This window comes from Solanum tuberosum, unplaced genomic scaffold, assembly GCF_000226075.1.
Source record: "Solanum tuberosum cultivar DM 1-3 516 R44 unplaced genomic scaffold, SolTub_3.0 scf00026, whole genome shotgun sequence".
Taxonomy (NCBI): Eukaryota; Viridiplantae; Streptophyta; class Magnoliopsida; order Solanales; family Solanaceae; genus Solanum; species Solanum tuberosum.
Genome location: NW_006238952.1, coordinates 2,035,309 through 2,056,160, shown reverse-complemented (window position 1 = coordinate 2,056,160; position 20,852 = coordinate 2,035,309). Strand labels below are relative to the sequence as shown.

Here is a 20,852-nt window from a genome sequence, read left to right as displayed (position 1 = left end):
ACAAGGGATCAGATACAACACAAAAGGATGTTGGGTAAGTAAGGCCCATGGATTGGGTGGCCAGGGTCAGAGTTCTGATCGAACATGACGTTTGTTTGGTGGACTTAATTAAGAAAAAAAGTTATGCCTTTGCTATCACTTGTAGCTTTTGACATGGTAAAGGTCCGGTCAGAGTCATGATCGAACATGACTTTTGTTTGGTGGACTTAATTAAGAAATAAAGTTATGTCTTTGCTATCACTTGTAGATTTTGACATGATGGTAAGCGTTTGGGTCAGAGTCATGATCGAATATGATGCTTGTTTGATGGACTTAATTAAGAAATAAAATTACGTCTTTGCTATCAGTTATAACTTTTGATATGATGATAAACGTTTGATCCTAATAAACAAGTACGATAAAAAAAGATAATAATTCCAAGAAAGTCTTAATTCAAAATTAAAAGTAAACTATATCTACGCGGTTCATATCCTATTTTCCTTTTTTCTAAGTCTATGTAAGTAACGTCCTTATATTATAAATGTATTATTAATCAACAAAAAGTCTTTGTCTCTTTTATCTTGTAGCTACCCACGTAGTCAAATAAAAATATCTTTTTATTTTTGTTCAACACATAATTCAAATATATTCAATTGACAAAAAATGCAGTGTGGGGTTTGGAAGTTCGTTTTGTGGGGATGTGTGGCTTTTTGGGCTTCTCTTGTCCCATTCTTCCTGTCAACCTTTGTGTGTGTGTGTGTGTTTGTTATGTGTGTAGTGGGATAAATTATGTATTTGTGATTCACTCAACAGATAATAATTGTATTAAGGGTTCTCTTTATCTCATAAAAATGTAATAGATTATTTTTTAATTTTTTCTTACCTTTGTGTTTGTCTTTTTTGCTACGAGGACATAAATTAAAGATCAACACAAAATAAAGATATAAATAACGATGACCTAAATAAATAGATTCAAAATATGTGGATCCAAAAATTTAAAATTTGTATCTGCTTATTTGTAAGGTAAAAAAAAGTTTCACACACAAATAATGTTAGTTTACGGGAAGGGTTAGTTAGACCAAAAAAAACTACTACTACAATTATCTGTGTATTTAAATACCTTAAACCTATCGTTATTTTATTAGTACTACTACTAATTAACTAAGTACTAGTAGTTCTTTTGTCCCGATCTAAACCTTTTTTTTCCCTTTGGAGAAATTATAAGCTGAATTGTTTTGGGAGAATTCTTTTTGTATATATATGGTGAGTAAAGTAAATAAATTCTTTAAAAAATGAAATAATTCTTTGATTGGAAATGAGGAAATACATCCATATCCATATATCTACATACACTTTTGTGTATATTATACTATAGTAGAAAAAAACAGATATATCTTCATTGACATATATAATTTTCTTGGAATTTATAAGATTGCATTAAAAGACATTTTTGTCATTTAAGTATTAAATTATTAAAAAGATATTTCAATAATCTATATATTTAAAAAAAATTAAAATTCATAATAATAAATAACTTAAAAAACGCATATTTTTAAAAGTTTATAAGTTGTAAAATCATAAATTATGGGTGACACTTACAATGTTTGATTGATCTCGACTTGTAAGTTATATACTTTTTCTGTCTTTTAATGTCATCAAACACGTAGCTAAGTCAAAATATATTTACAAACTAGTTTAACCGGCTCATAAGTTAAAACAATAACGTATTTATTGATTTTATGTAAACGATACGAAGAATTGAGTTATATTTTTTGGATTTTTATGCCGTTGACTTGAAGCGGGGCTTGACGTTAAAGTCGTTACATTAGGCTGCCTTAGATCATTTGGAAGTTGGGAATAACCCTCTCTTGCCACGCTATTTCTTTCTTCATTCCTCGAAACTTCTCTAATTACCAATTTAACACTTAATATTACAAATATTTATAACCTATGCTTTTATTCCTTTTTATTATAAACCACTTATTACATTAATTTAGATACTCTTCCCCTATATATATAAGCATACATATACTTTCCCATCCCACATCTACTGAAAATTTCTTGAGCTTATCACACTTTACTCCTCAATACAGAAATGGCAGCAGCTAAACGGGTTTTAGATAACTCTAATCCGGATACGAACCAACCGAATTACAAACGCATGAGATCTACTACACCTTCTTTTGCTTCGTACGTCTCCGTTTTTTCAAATATCAATTAATTCATGTCGATGTACCTATTTAATTTCACGATTACCTGACTTATAGTAAATCCTTTTTATTTTTTATAGTGTTATTAAGGAAGCAATGAAGGCGAATTTCCTAGAGAACTTGTCTTCTGCTTTGGAACCGATGCTCCGTCGAGTGGTAAGGGCTTAAAATTTCACGTATAATTACTAAACTTTATGTTTCGTGTTGACGATAAGTTTATGAAATTAATTTTGTCACGTGAACTTAATTTTGCAGATTCCTGAGGAAGTGGAGAATGGACTAAGGCGTTATTCATGTCGTTCATTAGCGAGATCTCCTTCACTAAGAATCAAAGCACTAGAACCATCGAATCTTCGTCTCATTTTCAACAAAAAGCTCTCGCAACCAATATTCACCGGAAGCAAAGTCGTCGCCGGCGGCGACGACGGCCAGAGTCTTCAAATTCTTCTGGTGGATACAAGCGGCGAAGGCATGGTTCCAACGACTTTACCTTACCCTATCAAAGTAGAACTCGTCGTACTTAACGGAGATTTCCCGTCCGGAGATACTGAAACTAATTGGTCTCGCGAAGAATTCGACAAACACGTCGTTAAGGAGAGAACCGGAAAGAGGCCATTGCTTACCGGCGAACTGAATTTCACGATGCGAGACGGCGTCGTCTCTGTTGGGGAAATCGAGTTTACTGACAATTCGAGCTGGATTCGGAGCCGGAAATTCAGAATTGGCGCAAAAGTGGTTCAAATTGGAAACAATCAAACTACCGTTCGAATTACAGAAGCCGTTACTGAATCGTTTGTGGTTAAAGATCACCGCGGAGAATGTAAGCAATTTCTTCTTCTTCTTCTTCTTTCATTAGAGTCAAAGCTAATTTTCTAAACTTTACAAAAGTCCTTGACTCATTATTCTGAATTTCATATTTTATTGCTTAGATCGAACACACAAACTTTAGGGTTGGAGGTTGAGCATGTTTAGTATCCGAGCAATCTCTCTGCTAGCTAGGAGTTAGGACAAGCTCACTTAGTGACTCCGATATGATAAAATGTTCTTATAAAATTATGTGACTGTTAACAAATGACAAAAAAAAATAATAATAATTCAATTTCACAAGTTTGAGGACATTTGTGACCCTTTTCCATTAAAAAAAATGTATATGTTATAGCATGTAATTTGACTTTTTTTTTAATAGGTTACTTATGGTACTTGAAAATTAATGAGTTTGTGTCATGTTAATATGTTGCAGCGTACAAAAAACATTACCCACCAGCACTAGGAGATGAAGTGTGGCGTCTTGAGAAGATTGGAAAAGATGGAACTTTCCGCAAAAAGCTTTCTTCAAAAGGCATCAACACTGTACAAGATTTCTTGAAGTTGGCTACTATTGACACACCACAAATTAGAACTGTAAGCCTCTAGCTACTCACACAAAACAAATACTATAAATTAAATATGAATTACAAAGATCTCATAAACTGTTTGTGATTATACAGATACTGGGAACTGGAATGTCAGATAAAATGTGGGAAGTGACATACAAGCATGCAAAAACTTGTGAGATGGGCTCAAAGTTATTCATGGCCCGTGGACCAAACTACGTTTTAATCCTTACTCCGATTTGTCAACTTGTTAGGGCAGTTATTGATGGGCAAATTTACCCTACTCATGACTTACCAGGAATACAAAAGGTATGATTTTATATGCACTTTGTGAGTTTGATTCTTGAGATATTGTAAATTTTGTATTTGAACACTTTTGCTAATATCTGTACAACTGTTAATTAATAGGCCTATATCCAGAATTTGGTGAAGGAGGCTTATGGCAATTGGAGTTCTTTAGAGGAAGTTGATGGTCTAGTTAATGAGACAGCACTACTAACTCAAGGTACTTCTTCATACAAAAAAAAAACAAACTGTGGTGTTTGGGCCAGCACACGAGTTATTTCTTACTTTTTTCATCAGCATAGATATTGGGTAACTCTGTGCATCGAAATTTGAACAGATGATGAAATCACCTAATATGAATTTAAATATGAAACATCATGGTTCTCGATCCATTTCATTGATTACTAGGTCATAATTAATGTGTTTAAGCTTTCCTAATAGTATCACATATGTCCACCATGCACAAATTAAAGCACAAGTTTTTGGAATTATTAGCAAGATTATATAAAGAGGTCTTCTTTTCAAAAAACACAAGTTTTTGGAATTATTAGCAAGAGTCAACACATTAGTACAATGTGTTGGTTATTAACTACTACTAATACATAATATAATGATTTTGTCATATGAACAGGAGAACCAATGGTGGATGAGTATCCAAATGTTCATCAGCAGCAACAACCAATGATACGATCCTATCAACAAAACACAATTTTGACAGATGCATCTGAACAATTAGTCGAATACAATGACTGGATTGGTAATCCTAACTACATTTGATACACTTGCTGATAATAACGGTGGTAGTTACTTATCAGATGGATCCTCTAATAGAGAATTGTGTTAAATTTTACACTGTCAGCATATAGAAATTAACTTGAATTCTTGTAAACAGAAGACAATGAAGGAATGAAACTTATGCTTACAGGTAAATGTACATAGTGTGTAGGAACAAAATTTTGCCCAATAAAGGGCTGAAAATTGTTGTAGAAGTTGCGCCACCCCTTTGTAAAAGATGTGTGGTCTGGCAATAGTATGCAAAAGTATATTTCAATTTCTTTGTAAGATTCAAATTTGAATTGTCTATTGTAGAGAGTGATTGTTCATTTAATTGAATGAACAAATTAATGCAAATGTTTACTTTGATTATGCATTCAGTTATGTCTTGTTTATTTTATTTACAGTACCCTTCTTACAACTTCTTGAAATTTCCAAAATTGTTCTGAAGTTGGCAGGTACAAAACCTAGTATTTATACCAAATCAAGCAATTTAACATGAACAGTTAAAAATTAAATTGAAAAAGATATAGTTACCTGCATTGATGGCAAGCAACGGTAGCTAATCCTATTACCGGTGCCTGCCACCACTACAGGTTATGCAGCACCGGATGATTGTCTCCTGTTAAGTTTATCTATTCAACAATGTCAGTTATTTTGTTTTTGTAACTGCTTTTTTTTTTTTTTTTTATGCTATGTACTGCTTTACACAGGGCTCTACTTCATTGTTGTTGCTTCTTTCTTTTCTGTATTTTCTTTTTCAAACTGCTTTGAAATGCTTTACTTGAGTAGAAGGTCTATCGGAGACAACCTCTCTATCTTTATGAGGTAGGGGTAAGATCTCTATACATTCTACCCTCCCAAACCCTGCTTATCAGTGGCGTACACAGACATTTTTTTAAGTGGTATCGACATTTAAATAAGATGTAAGCGGTGTTGATATTTAAATAAGTTATCAGATTGTGCCTAACTTGAAATCAGATTTTTTAAAGACAAAGGGGTCATTTTATCAGAAACAAACCCAAACCCTGCTCAGTGCTTATGGAATTACCTTGGATATGTTGTTGTATATAATTAAGTTTTGAGCAATGAAATGAAGGCACAACAAAATGTAATCTTGCTCATTAAGATAAAAATTTTATCAAATATATTCAACAGCAATATCCTGTTACACCAGACAAACTATAATCTTATTTACTCACCCTGATAAAACTTACTCAAAATCTGTTATGACAAAGATGATCAATTGAACAAGTATCTACACAATTTAACTAAAGAATTTAAGAAATGAATTGAATTAGTATTGATAAATTTAAATTGCTGCATACGAGATATGTACAACCTCTTTAAGATAGAAAAAGGTCCAAAGTACTCAAAGGAAAGACACTAAAATTCACCTTCCGCGACCAATAGAGCAGGTGGCTGAAGAATCACTATCAAGAAAACCACAAACTAGACAAACTAAGGGCATAAACTTAGCCAATACTGGAAGCATGTGTTGTTGAACTGCTACTGCTAGTCCATTTTGAAATAACTGAATCGGGTGAGAGAGATAATGTGTGATTCTTCAACAATCCAGCATCATCACCGGGACTTGGCTTCCCTATTTCTGTTGCTGTTTTATCCATACTCTGAATTCCCAGTAGAGCTTCCAAAACCTCTGGCATGGATGGTCTCAAATCCCTGTCGTTCTGAAGACACTGGAAAGCCAACTCTGCCACGGCAGTGATCATCAACTTTACCAAGTCATTGGAGTCAAAACCAAGATTTGAATCAACCAGCTCATGTAATGCGTTGCTCTGAATCTTGTTAATTGCCATATTTGATAGATTTATTTCCTGTCGATGCCTACAGATATCAACAGCTGGCAGAGAGGATATAAGCTCGATTAATACCACCCCGAAACTATAAACATCACTTTTACTGGTGAGTTGATAGCATTCGTGATACTGGGGATCAACATATCCAGGGGTACCCTGTGGAGCTGTTGAGACATGTGTAACATCAGTAGGGAAAAGCCGAGACAATCCAAAATCAGCTACTTTGACGCAGAAATTACTGTCTAGGAGGATATTGTTAGTTTTTACATCTCGGTGAATGACCTCTGAATTATGGAGAAAGGCTAGCGCGCTTGCCGTTTCTATGGAAATGCTCATTCGTGTATTCCATGAAAGCGATCCAGGCTTTGAGAATTCCCCATGAAGATGATCAGCAACAGTACCATTGGAAATATATTCATACACAAGAAGAAGCTCACGGCCATGGCGAGATGTGCATCCGTAAAGGGTAACTAGATTTCGATGGCGCAAACGAGTGAGGATTTCAATTTCATTTCGGAATTGCTCAACCCTCTTGTAGTTGTTCTCATATAAACGCTTTACAGCAACAACACGCCCATCTCGAAGTTTACCTATAACATGTCATGTTCAATCATATGGTTAATGAATCAGATCAAATGTTTAGGTTTAGTAGCAGGTTGGCAGTGAGAGAAAGCCCACTTCAGGATAATTTCTCTTACCTTTATATACTGTGCCAAATCCACCTTCTCCTAGCTCTTTGCTGGAATCAAAACTGTTTGTGGCTTCTTCCAGTTCATTGTAGTCGAAGACATGAACTCCCAAATAGTGAGAAGATTTTTCAGGGTCCATTGTTGAGGAGGGATAGGAAAGGATACTTCTGGTTATCAAAGACGAACCAGCATGACTTTTCTTCTGTCGACGATAATAGAGAAAGAAAATTACACATGCCACAATGGCAGTGAATGCAGCTGCAGTTACACCTGAAAGAGAGAAATATGTGACTAGGAAGTTCTTGATCATTTAAAGAGAAGGATATCATATGATGAACATGGTCAAAGGAAAGTTACCTACGGCAACCTTCACTCTGATATCTCTTTTATCACCTGTAATGCAGACATAAACAAGTGATGATACAGAACCACGACAAAATATCTCCAGTAGTATTATAAAGACATAAATACAACTTCTTACTGTTTCTAATTTATAAAGGAATTATGTGGTTATTTTCTAGTCTGTTATGAAACACAGTCAAACGTGGATTTGGACTTAAAGTTTCTGAATTTACTATGAAAACGTTGTTCTGTTTAGGGTTGTATTTGTTATTCAAGCACAACATATAGTGCCCTCTGTTATTCAGGCAATCTTGACATATTAGCCTCATTCCCTTTTGCAGAAGTTCTGGTAATTCATTTTTGCATAAACAGGGTTCTTGCATAATTCTACTGCATAGTTATAGTGCACTAGAAGCTCAGTATGAATAATCACAAAACAATAATCTGTGGCATTGCTGGCGCAGTTTACAAATGGAGAAAACAAAAAAACCAGATAAGAGAAGGAAGCAAGGAAAATAACTGCTGTTAAAACAACATTTTGAAAAGCCTGAATACTGAAGTCAGGCGAATAGGTGAAAAATAATTTGTAAGTCTTATTAACATCTAAAGTCCACCTTCAACACCTACTGGGTAAGAGTCAAAAGACTCTAGATGCGGCAAAAGAATTAGAGATTTCAATCACGGATTAGACAAGAAGAACTAGAAAGGTAAAGAAATTCGGGAAGTATTCAAATCTTAGGTTGGTAGAAGTAAAATCATGGAAACAGAGTGGGAAAAAGTTGTTTTATTTTGTCATAGCATCCACATGCGCCTTAGGGACTAGCAAAGAATACCCTGACTGAGACTTGCAAATGCAAAATTCTCGTCTTCAGTACAGAAGTATTGTATTTCTCCCTTTCACAGATTTATGGTTTTCAAGAATCTTGAGATGATCACTTCGGATCATTGGTTTCTGGAAATTCTATCACATATCATAGGTGTTTTTATGTCCATTCTATCATATATCTCAGCTAATTCTTGAAAACCAATCCCTTAGGAAATTCTCATTCCTTGAAAATAGAATCCATTGCTAAACGGTTGCTAAACTAATGAACTAATCTTTCAAAAAATGCATTGTTATCTCCATTGATCACAAATTTTGATATACCTATCTTGCTGGGTGAAGCACATACAAACTTGCTGCTGCCTAGTACTACTAAATTCTTAGAACAGGCATCATCAAAAAGGGCTTGTGCTAGGCAAACTGTAAGTATATTTTATTATCTGGGCTTCATAAACATGATAAAGAATGCCCCAACAAATGTTACAAGGGATGGAATAAAATAGGAAGGTGTGAAAATAATTGGAGTTTCCACCAAAACATGGCAGCCTATAGGTTTTTTTTCTCTTCTCTGGCAGTCTTATTTGACAGTTGAAGACTCTGACCTACCAGTTAGGTTCGACTAATTTTTGGCAAAAAAGATAAGTTAGAGATGGAACACACCTTGTTCCTGTACAAAACCGCAGTAATAGGAATAAGTCCGGTCCCGACAAAGGCAAGTTGGCTCTGCAAAATCTGTTTCTGACCAACATAACCCCCCTGATCTCTCACAAGCCATGCATACTAGGCTTTTGTTGTAAACCACATCAAACCCTTGCTTCAATAGCTCCAATATTTTCGTACTTCCTTGGTCTTGGAACCGCTTAAATGCCGTTAACAACACAGGAACTATGACATTACGCTCACAACTCCCATACTGCGGTCCCCAGAATGATATAAATGACTGATCTGGATAGAAACCATGACTGGACTCTCCAGTGTTATTGCAGCTAAAGGTGAAATTTTTCCATTCAGAAGGTATATCAAAAGGACAAGCATAGAACAGGATGAGAATCCCAAAGTCAGGACCATAGCGTAATAGGGGATCATTAAAGCTAGTGTTACCGAATCTATCAGGACAAATGTCTTCCTCAAGATCATTTCGTGCAATTCTCATGGTTTGATTGTCTCCATTGATGCCAAGTACGCGAAAATTATGACCATCGATATGTATAAGGGGATCCTGATTGGCTTCACATGTAAGCTTGAATTGTGGAAGACCACATTCTTGAGGTCGATCGCCACCCCAGAAAGGGAAGCTGATATTTTGAATATTCCCACAGGTGTAGGAGCTATTACAAGTGGAATACTGTTTATCCTCTTGGCCATAGGATGGCGAGGACGTGATCAAGAAGCATAGGAAGGAGATGATGGAATGGAGCAGAGGAAGAGGGAAGTTTTGAGCATGCATTTGTGAGAACTCATCAATGATAGACTATGTTGGTTGGAGAACCTATGTATTAGAAGAGTTTGGCAAAATATATGATTCAATTGAGTTGTTCAAGTGTCAAAGTTAATCCAGTTTTGACTAACAAAAGATGACAAACTTGAGAATTGTTATAAACGAAAAAAGAAATGGCTGCTCATGCTTTATAAGACTTTTCTGTGATTATTTTACTATAGAAAATTTCACTTTTCAACTTAGACGAGTGGGACGATAATAAGTTTCATTTGTTCACAACTAGAAGGAGAAATTTCAAATGAATAAAAAAGGGATAAATATTTTACACCAATCTTATTGGTAACTTCCATTCAATAACCTTGAAAGCTGAAACTTTCCGCAGACTAAAAATTACAGGTCTAGATGAAAGAAAACAAAGTAAAAAAAGGAAAAGAGGCGGAAACTCTTGAACAAGAAAAGGACATGTGTGTTTGAGAATTCTTTCTTTGAGTGGAATATAAAATTCCAAAAATCGCATCATATTCATATGCACCTGTTGACAATTTGTATATTATTAAGGTTTTAAAATATTTTTTGGCATTTTGTGAAGTTGATAGTCAGAATATTACAGGAGTAATAAAAAGGGGTAGAGGCTATTTTAGACCATGACACTCAGAAACCTGAATTTTGTCTACAAACAAGGCTTCTTTTTATAGTATATATTATTTATTTATATATATATAAAAAGTTCTTTTGGGTCGTGCTGAAGAGAGAAACTGCGACTTGAGTTGTAGTTCGCACTGCATCACATAAGCGTAAGGTTCTAACGCAATTGTTGTCATCTTTTCTAATTTTCTTCCCTAATTTTCATGGATTTGTCCTAAAACAAATGGGCTAGCCTAGGGGTATAAAATGAGCAGTTGGCCTGAAATTGGATAGGTTAAAGTGGGTTAGCCTAGGGGTGTCAAACTAAGCCCAAAAAAAGGACCCGCTCAATCCATCTTAGATTTTTATGAATTGAGCTTAAGATAATTTAATAATGGGTAAATTGAACAACTTTTATAAAGCACACTAGTATAGATGCTAATTACTCAACGCATCCATAGTTTCAATAATAATTACGTATTTTGTCCGAGTTGTCTCTAGATATCGAATATTTTCCTCTAGATATACTATATCTAACGAATATATCTCACTTCTCTCCCTCTCTCGTTCCTCTACTTCTTTGTATTTGTGTTTCATAATTTCATGTATTTGTGTATCGAGTATTAATATCCACTGATCTATCCGAGAAGGAGCGAGAGATGATGTAATTATTCTAAAGTATAGTGAAATTTAGTAGCTATGGTAAGGATGATTGTCTAAATAGGTAGATTTCCTATATTGTAACTCATTCAATTATTCACCATTTTAAAATAGTTTTCAGCTTACCCTAGTTTAATTCTTAGGGTGTGTTTGGTATGAAAATGTTTTTCAATTTTCTCATGTTTGGTTGGGTAAAATATTTTCCTCAAATTCAAGGAAAATGACTTCCCTTCAAAAAGTAAGGAAAACATTTTCCAAAACTTTCCTCCAACTTCAATACAATTTTTTTGTTGAAAAAAATAAATTTAAAGCTTTTTTAAAAATATATTATTCAACTTTGATGTTTTATTTTTTTACCCATCTCACCCCTACCCCCACCCTACCCGCGACCCTCCCCATCCCACCCTCCCCAAATAAAATTAAGTTTATTTTTTTAAAAATATTTTCAATTTCAATTCAAGAATTATTTTCTACTCTCTAGTAAAAATAAAAGATATTTTCTCAAAAATAATTTTCATTCATAAATCAAACAGTAAAAAATCTTTCCCAGAATTATTTTTTTCTAGTCACCAACCAAACATGAGAAAATAAGTCAAAAATCTACTTGTTTTCCAGGAAAACATTTTCCTTCGTAGCAAACATACCCTTAATTTCAACCCACTTTTTTTCTGTCTTCCCTAAATCAAAATCGCAAGTTGGGCGGGACCTTTATTTTTGGGCTTAGTTTGGCATCCTTAGCCACTAGCCCAATCTTTAATGGGCCTTTCAATTCAGTATATTCGCAGTAGCCCCTTCATTTTTGGCTCTCTTTCTGGAAAATTCAATCTTGTTTCAGATTTTAGACGCAATAAACTATGCATTTTGAATTCAAAGTAAGCAAAAAATTTAAAATTATAAACTATGCATTTTGATTCTTTTGAATTCAAAGTATGCAAAAATTAGAATTAAAGTCAAATACTAACATCAGCTATACTCAAAAAAACTTGTTACCATTGGCTGATTCGCGTATTAAATAAGATAATATGATAATGACTAAACACGTACGCCAACTATGGAATCACAACATTGGACTTTTTCTAGATTAAATTAAATAGCATTAGTTGGAAAAAATAAGTGATCAAACCTTTGTATCAATCTTCTTGAACAGGAAAGACTGTGACCCTTTTATATTTTATTTATTATTTATTTTATAAGAGATTGATTGGTCCTCGGTTAATAATGCAAAGATTAATTACATTGATTATTTCATCTTCTATTTTGTACTATAAAATAAGATATAAGTTGATTCATAATTTATACATATTTTATTTATATGAGATTGTAAAATGATAACTAAACATCATATTTGACGTGCTAAATTTTGTATAAACAACTAACAAGCTACTAAATATGGTTTCAAGTTTTCACTATGCTAATTTGATACATAAATAATTCTCTTCCTAACCCATAACCAAATGACCTCTAAATTTATGGAACACGTCTTGACTTATCACCTTTAGGTTTTAAGGCAAGTTTACGAACCTTGATTCAATAACAACTTTTTTTTACTTATAATTAAAATTTTTGAGTTCAATTTCTAAGAATAAAGGGATTCGATTTTTCTTATATAAAAAATATAAGATAATTATAGCTAGATTTAAGCAAATTATGAAAATTTAGCGGCAAATACAATGTTCTATAAGAATGAGGAAAGATAAATAGCAAGAGTTTTGGGTGTACCTTTGCAATGTTTAAACTTAACGGTACCATCTTGGCAATAGCACAAAAGGTTATGGGTTGAATTGTTATAACCGCACCTCCCGTCTGAATCCTCACACTGGCCGCACTCCGCCGCGCTCCGCCAGTCCAGCACGAAACCGTCTTCCATGGCCGCACCAAATCCTCCAATCCAATCATCGTTCTGGAAGCTTCTCCTCTCCGTCACCGTCGCCACCACTTTCTCTTCACAAATCCCAAACCAGTTCAAATCGTCTGGCTCAGTTTCCCCAACGTAGAAATGCGTCCTGTTTCCATTTGATTTTAAGCATTCTGCGGGAAGAGAATCAGGTAGAGGTTCCGTACAATTGAAATAGAAGGTAAGTTCCAAAGCGGAATCGGAAAACTTCAACGGCAATTTCTCCAATGTAAGGTTGTGACGTGCTCTAGGGCATTTCTCGTTGAAAACATCAGCGTCCACTAGAGCGAGAGAATAGCTTTTATAATCTATACTTTTGACGTAGAAAGCATCGCCTGGAAGGTAAATAATCGGAAGCGGTTGATTTTTTGTGCAATTGATTCCAAATCCCGGATAACCACAGTACTGAGGAGCGCTGGCGTTGTAATTGTCAAGTCTCCAGAATGGATATGAAATTTCAACACCATTGCAGGTTGATTTAGGACAAAATGCATACTTCAAGGAAGTATCATTATTTGCACTGGATCTGACGAAGGAGAAAAACAGAGACACAAAAAAGTAGTAGTAGAAGAAGCAGATTGATTGATTTTGAAACATGATCAATTGATATCAAACAAATTGCAAAGCTGATTGGTATACATGAGATAGTAGTAGTATAAACTTTTGCAGCTTCAAATGTAATAACACTCTCAAAATTCGAACATCGCCACATAAATTAGAACGAAAGAAGTATATATTTTTGTCAACATGAAGTATGAAATGTTGAATTTTTGGAGGTTGTAAAGCTTTATAGTCTAATGGATAGGCACCAAACTATTTTGTCATTTGTTATTGAGAGTTGGATTTCTTAATACAGGTATTGACTTTAGTGGAATTACTTTTTTTAAGACCTTAGTTATATTTTATGTATTAGGGAAAACATAAAGAATGCAGGAAGAAGGTGAGATGATTTCAAAATACTGCACAAGAAAAAGATGGTCAAATTACGACGTCAACTAAAAGAGGAAAAAAATGAGAGAAGGAAATTGCAAGGCAACTTCTCTTTTTACAGTACAATACAAAGAGTTTCCTTTTATCTGTAAATTGCAATTAAGGTACAGAAAGTAATCAAAGAGGATTACAGCAGTGTAGCACTAAAAATAGAAATAGAGATTAGAGACGAGGCGACATTTGAATGTTAATTTAACTAGCGTTTTATCATACCTTTAATTGATACTTAAAAAAATGAGTGTTTGAGGTTGCTTATAAAAGTAAATTTTGAAATTTGAAGTTGTGAAAGAAAATGGTATAAAAGAAAATGTTTTCCCATGCAACATTAGGAAAGTATTTTTTGGTTTGTTTTATTTAAGTAAAAAAGATATCATGTCAAAAGTATTTTTATGTAATCTAGTAAAACACTATCGGAGAGGAGAATGGGGTGATCAAGGGTGGTGGGGAGAGGACGGGGAGAGGATGGTCAAGGGAAGGGGATTGGGGGTTTTGGTTGTTGGGGAGGCCGGGGTTCGAACACAAGAAATTTGAAATGTCACTTGTGAAATTTGTTTTTCCTAATTTCATTAGAAAAATCATTCTCATTTTTAAGAATTTTATTTTTCAAAAAAAGATGTTTCGTACATTCTCTATCCCAATTTATAGACACTTTTTCGTTTTTTCGAGAGTCAAACACTTTAATTTTGATCGAAAATTTACGCATGAAATCTTCAAATTTTTTGAAATGAAATTTATATATTTGTAAACTACGTATAAAATACCATAAGTCATAATAATTGACAATTCAAAATATTTAAAAGATATTTGAAAAATTTACCATCAAAACTAAATTTGTTTGAATCTAGAAATCTGAAAAATGTCACATAAATTGAGATGGAAAGTAACATTTTAACTGATTAAATATGAAAAAATAGACATTTTTTCTCTATTACACACACACGTAAATTGGATTTAGAACATCTCACGTTTCACGCGGCCATGTGACTATAGATATATTTTGGTATTGTTTGTCCACTATAAAGTGCCAATGACGACAAAGTACGAACAATGTGTTCCTTATGGTACAGCGTTAGACAAAATTCAATTATTAACTCAATTAATATTTATCTTAAAAATAATTCGATATTTATAAAATATAAATTGATAGAATCTAGTAACTTTAAAAAACTAAAATTTAAAATTCATAAACTTTTAAATATTAAATTTGTCTCTGTTCATTTGGTTGATTTTATTCTCAATATAAATAATATTAGTATAACTTTTTAACAAAGTATTAGTAGGATTTTATATTTTGTTTACAAAATTTTCTTTGTATATTTTTCTCCTTATAATTTTTCTTTCCTTTTTTTTCCCCTTTCTCTTGTTCTGCACTAAAACACTGCTGACCACAGTTGACTAGGCACTCGTTTTCATAATTTATACACGACGTGACGCACGCACATATGTTTCACTCTTCTTCATAAACACAAAATCCCTTTACAGGGTGTCAATATTAAATAGACTGAATTAAAATTCTAGATTTTTATTTAAGTGTATATTGTATCGAATAATTGGAATGATCTTTTAAATTTATAAAAGAAAACAGAAAAATCTCAAATCGAACCGAATAAGTATAATATATTTATATATTAACAACATGTTATATTTTATATAAATATATTTTCTAACATTTTTTGAAATATAAATATAACCTAGGTCCTAAACCTCTGGTGACGACTCTACGCCTTTGTCCTTTAATTAGTTTTTCATTAATCAAGTTTAAAAAAAAAATACTAGCAAAACTTTTGCAAACACTCCTATTAAAAGTTTAATATCAAATAATACAGTAACAAGGTTTTACATTCTTAATTTCTTGGTGAAGAATTAAAGTGATTCTTCAAGAACACACTTGCGAAAAAACTATTTTAATAATTTTGAGGTGATACTTTAAAAGTAAAAAGAAAAACCAAAAATTAATCGAACCGTACCAATAGTGGCGGAGCTAGGATTTTCAGTAAGGGGGTTCAAAATCTAAAAAAATAGACACACGAAGTAACCGAAGGGGGGTCGACATCTACTATATATACCTAAAAAATTATTTTAACCATGTATAAATCATATAATTTTCCGCCAAAGGGGGGTCGGATGACCCCCCTCATTGTAAGGTGGCTCCGCCACTGCGTACCAATATCGAAGATAAATCGATATAATTAGGATGATTTTAAAAAATCTAATTTTGATTATGTATTATAAAAAAATCCAAAAAATTGAAATGGTATAATTTTTTTAAAAAATAACCGAACTGTATCGAGAACATAAAACCAAAAACAAATTTATAAAAGATTATATAACCAAATGTTCTGTAGAATCAAGTGTTGAACTCGAAGAAGAATATACAAAGGGCTTTGTTGGCTTCCCCAAAGGGATCATCGATGATCCTTCTGATCGCGAGGGAGAACATATAAAAGGCTTTGGTGGAAATTGGATGGCCTCTAAGTTACCTTCAAGCATTTCAATTGCCTTACTCATTGGTGGCCTTTGTGAGGGATCAGTTTGAATGCACCACAAGCCTACTAGTATCATCTTCTTAGCAATTTCTTCGTCTTCTTTGGTCTTGATGCATTGTATATTCAAGTCTTCAGCTGTCACAAGGCGTTGATAAGCCCAACGCGGGAAGTATATTTCACTATGATGACTTCTTTCAGCACTGTAGTTCCTCCTTCCTCCAACCATTTCAAGAACCATCATTCCATAGCTGTAAACATCGGATTTGTGTGAGACGCCTCCAAAATTTCTACTGAATACTTCCGGAGCAATGTAACCAATGGTTCCTCTTGCTTCCAACATTGATATCATGCTTTCTTTCTGAAGGCATAGTTTAGCTAAGCCAAAATCAGATATCTTGGGGCAAAAGTCCTCATCAAGAAGGATGTTGTGAGGTTTTATATCGAAATGCAGTATTCGTGCATTGCACCCTCGGTGCAAATACTCCAGTCCTCGAGCTATCCCAAGTGCAATTTCGTACAACTTTTCCCATCCCAACTTAGAATCTTCACCATAAATGTGTTGATCGAGTGATCCATTGGGCATGAATTCATAAATAAGAGCTCTTTCTCGACCATTGAAACAGAATCCCAACAGAGTAACTATGTTCACATGTGAAGTTCTACTGATGCTTGCAACTTCGTTGATAAAGTCTTCTCCATTCCCTTTGGTAGAATTTAAAATCTTTACAGCAACAGGACGGCCGTTAAGGTTACCTTTATAGACCCCTCCATAACCCCCTTGTCCAAGTTTCTCTTGAAGTGAATTTGTCATTTTCCTAATGTCTGAATAGCTGTATACCTTAGGGGCAAGGGATCCATATTGCCGGAGGAAGGCCTCAACATTCTGATGTTCCCTCCTCTGCTTTGGTAACAAAAGGCATGTAGCAGATGATTTCTTAAAGACAAACCAGTAGATCATGTAGCAGATTAATATTATTCCAATCCCAGCAGAAGAGATACCTGTTAACCAGATGAAAAAAGAGTCTCATCTATATGTTGTGGGGACAATATAACATGAACAAGGTCATAAAGATAATTACCTATGGCTATCTTCACCGAGATATGTCTATTATTGCCTGTAATGCAGAAATAAACAAGTGATGAATTGATATAGAACCATAATAAAGGATCTTCTGGTAGTATAACAAATCATCAACATCTATAACGAAGGAAGAAGATTTTGTTTTAGTCCAATGGAATTATAGTCAAACGTGTAAGACTTATAGATTCTAGATTTACCATGACGACATGTTCTGCTTTGGAGTTGGATTCATTAACCGCGCACCACAGTGCCTTCTGTTATTCAGGCATAATCTCGACCCTAATGCAGAAATGTTGAGAATATAATTAACTAATAAAAATGTGTTCTTTCTAATAACTTAAGTTTTAAGTTGAGATGATCACACATTTCATCAGGGTCGTCTCAACAAGTTTGGGCCTAAAGCCAAACATTATAAAGAGGCCCTAATTTTTTTAGTTGATAAATATAAATTGAATAATTATAATATACTAGTGTAATCCTACGTCTTCTGAGTCGAGCCAGTCCCATAGGGCTTGCCTAGTGCGGTATACATTCTCTGTGTGGTTTGCAGGCTATTACAGGGGGTTTACCCAGTGCGCACAAAGTGCTCACCCGAATTGCAGAGGTTGTAGTGGCCGTGGGTTATCTTGAGGTTCCAAAAAAAAAAAAGTCGAAATAATAAAACATGACTCAAAATTTTAAAAATATGATTAGAGTTGTCAATATGGGCTGACCCACCCCATACAAGCTTTGAAATTTGACGGGTCAGGCCGGGCTTATCCTTTTTTGTGTGGGCTAGAAAATGGTTGGCCCAGCCCACAAGTACGTAAGATACGGGCCAACCCTCTTTTCTTAAAAATATTTTTTTATATAATTTTCTAAATTAAATTATAATTTAAAAATATTATCATAAATATCGACAAGACAATATTACATGGTGTTAGTGTTATTACTTGCTAATCAAATACACAAATAAAATTATTTTTATAATATTTATTAAGTTTGATTTCAAAGTAAAAACATAAATAGCTGAATAGAAATATTAACCTAATTATTTTTCATTGATCATAAAAATACACAAAAACTATGACAAATATTCCATAGGCAATGACCTATGTAGTGAATCCCTAGAAATTTTAGAGAATTTTTATTTTATGTATTTCATATTTTATAAATATAATTTGTATTTAAATTGTAATATTTTAAACTTTAAACAGATTTTGAGTTTAGACTCTTGTTATTTTTAAAACGCTATTTTATTTTTATTTTTAAATTAATTTTTATTCGGCCCACGAGCCGGCCCTATCAATATTTCTCAAGCCCCACAAATTGGCAGGCTTATTCAGGCCGGGCTAAAAATCTCTTTTCTTAAATGGGCTCCAAAAATCATAGCCCAGCCCTGTCAAATCAAGGGTTAGGCCGGGCCTAGCCCATATTGACGGCTCTAAATATGATGATATTAAAATAGTGTAGCGATGAATTTGATAAGTTAATAAATAATATTAAAATAGTGTTGATTAGTTTTAGTGCTTGAAATATGAATACAACAACAACAACAACATTCCCAGTGGCTTGAAATATGAATAAGATACCAAAAATAAATTTGATCTTTTTATAAACACATAACAATAGATATCACGTAATGTAGAATGTTTGAATGTTTAAACGTTTGAGAGACTTAAGAATATTCAATAATGAAAGAATAAAAAATAGTGAAAGGAGAATAAAGAAAAGTAAGTATACGAACACAATATTGTTGGTTCATGATAATCGTCACAATATAAATGACCTAGACAACAAAATAGATAGCCACATACGAAACTAGAAATGATACTACAATTAACTAGCCACATAAGAATCTAGAAAAGACACTACAATCAACTAAACAATATTCAATTTCTCAATTAAATTTTCTATACAAAAATTATTTTCAAATTTATCAATACATGTATTTTTATCTTTGAGAGAAAATGAAGGCCCCAAAAAAATTGGCGCCCCAAGCCATTGCTTTAGTGGCTTTATGGTCGAGACGGCACTGCAATTTCATCATGGTACTTATTTCAACAGGAAAAAAAATAGTGGTTTCAGAAGTTCAGTACTAAAACTCTTAGCTGCCAATTGAATTCAAGTAATATTTGGTAAACTGAACTAAGCTAGATTAGGGAATAGGGAGATTAATTAAACACACCTTGAGCCAGTAATCTATAACCGCAGTTGTAAGAATAAGTTCGATCCTGACAAAGGCAAGATGGCTCCGCAAAATCTGTCTCTGACCAACATAATCCACCTGATCTCTCACAAGCCAGACATAATACACTTTTGTTGTAAACCACATCAAAACCTTGCTTCAATAGCTCCAATATTTTCGTACTTCCTTGGTCTTGGAACCGCTTAAATGCCGTTAACAACACAGGAACTATGACATTTCGCTCACAACTCCCATACTTTGGTCCCCAGAATGATATAAATGACTGATCTGGATAGAAACCATGACTGGACTCTCCGGTGTTATTGCAGCTGAAGGTGAATTTTTTCGATTCAGAAGGTATATCGAAAGGACAAGCATAGAACAGGATGAGAATCCCAAAATCAGGACCATAGCGTAATAGGGGATCATTAAAGCTAGTGTTACCGAGTCTATCAGGACAAATGTCATCCTCAAGATCATTTCGTGCAATTCTCATTGTTTGATTGTCTCCATTGATGTCAAGTACGCGGAAATTATGCCCATCGATATGTATAAGGGGATCCTGATTGGCTTCACATGCAAGCTCGAATTGTGGAAGACCACATTCTTGAGGTCGATCACCTCCCCAGAAAGGAAAGCTGATATTTTGAATATTCCCACAGGTGTAGGAGCTATTACAAGTGGAATACTGTTTATCCTCTTGGCCATACGATGGCGAGGACGTGTTCAAGAAGCATAGGATGGTGATGATGGAGTGAAAGAAGTAAGCTTTGATCATGCATTTGTGAGAACTCATCAAAGAGTGACTAGGTGGGCTCATGCTGGTACTAGAAAAGTTTTGCCTCTAATAAGTGGGAGTTGAGGCTACCCATTAACTTGACATGTGGAATTACTAGATTTTTCTCTTATTATTTTCTATTCTACTATATAATAAAAAGGAGTTTATGATGGGACATTCTACTATTTACAAATGACTTAAAAATTATCTTAATAAATTATTTACAAATTACTTAAAATATTTAAAAGATATATAATAAAATAGGTTGACTCTCAGAATTCTATGAGGGTTACATATATCATGATAGAAAAAATAATATGTATCATTTTAAAATTACCAAAAAAATATTATAAATAATAATAATTAACAACTTAAAATATCTGAAAGACATTTTAAAAGGGTTAATTTTGTAATTTTATCCATATCACATAAATTAGGA

The 20,852-nt window shown here is 33.8% G+C and overlaps 4 protein-coding genes across 5 annotated transcripts; 1 reads left to right on the top strand and 3 right to left on the bottom strand.

Annotated features, from left to right (window-relative positions):
- Positions 1-1,954: 1,954 nt before the first annotated feature.
- LOC102585109 (protein SAR DEFICIENT 1) lies at positions 1,955-5,001 on the top strand. The gene is made up of 7 exons (XM_006341518.2): positions 1,955-2,169; positions 2,270-2,345; positions 2,445-3,009; positions 3,430-3,590; positions 3,677-3,871; positions 3,971-4,067; positions 4,479-5,001. Exons 1-7 carry the CDS (start codon positions 2,075-2,077, stop codon positions 4,622-4,624), a joined length of 1,335 nt encoding a protein of 444 aa, XP_006341580.1. The 5' UTR covers positions 1,955-2,074; the 3' UTR covers positions 4,625-5,001.
- Positions 5,002-5,893: 892 nt separating this feature from the next.
- LOC102584343 (probable serine/threonine-protein kinase At1g18390) lies at positions 5,894-13,817 on the bottom strand. 2 transcript variants are annotated; one of them, XM_006341517.2, is made up of 4 exons: positions 12,737-13,817; positions 7,488-7,523; positions 7,140-7,400; positions 5,894-7,031 (listed from the first exon to the last, which is right to left on the bottom strand). In XM_006341517.2, exons 1-4 carry the CDS (start codon positions 13,506-13,508, stop codon positions 6,097-6,099), a joined length of 2,004 nt encoding a protein of 667 aa, XP_006341579.1. In that variant the 5' UTR covers positions 13,509-13,817; the 3' UTR covers positions 5,894-6,096. The 2 variants fall into 2 exon arrangements, with proteins under 2 accessions (XP_006341579.1, XP_006341577.1); XM_006341515.2 differs by lacking the exon at positions 12,737-13,817 and adding an exon at positions 8,956-11,166.
- Positions 13,818-16,223: 2,406 nt separating this feature from the next.
- LOC102599227 (probable receptor-like protein kinase At5g39020) lies at positions 16,224-17,575 on the bottom strand. The gene is made up of 2 exons (XM_015306260.1): positions 17,467-17,575; positions 16,224-17,386 (listed from the first exon to the last, which is right to left on the bottom strand). Exon 2 carries the CDS (start codon positions 17,343-17,345, stop codon positions 16,224-16,226), a length of 1,122 nt encoding a protein of 373 aa, XP_015161746.1. The 5' UTR covers positions 17,346-17,386; positions 17,467-17,575.
- A 1,901-nt stretch (positions 17,576-19,476) lies between these two features.
- On the bottom strand, positions 19,477-20,455 carry LOC107057710 (uncharacterized protein At1g18380-like). Its single transcript, XM_015306259.1, has one exon. The coding sequence runs from the start codon at positions 20,453-20,455 to the stop codon at positions 19,622-19,624; it is 834 nt and encodes a 277-aa protein (XP_015161745.1). The 3' UTR covers positions 19,477-19,621.
- Positions 20,456-20,852: the final 397 nt, after the last annotated feature.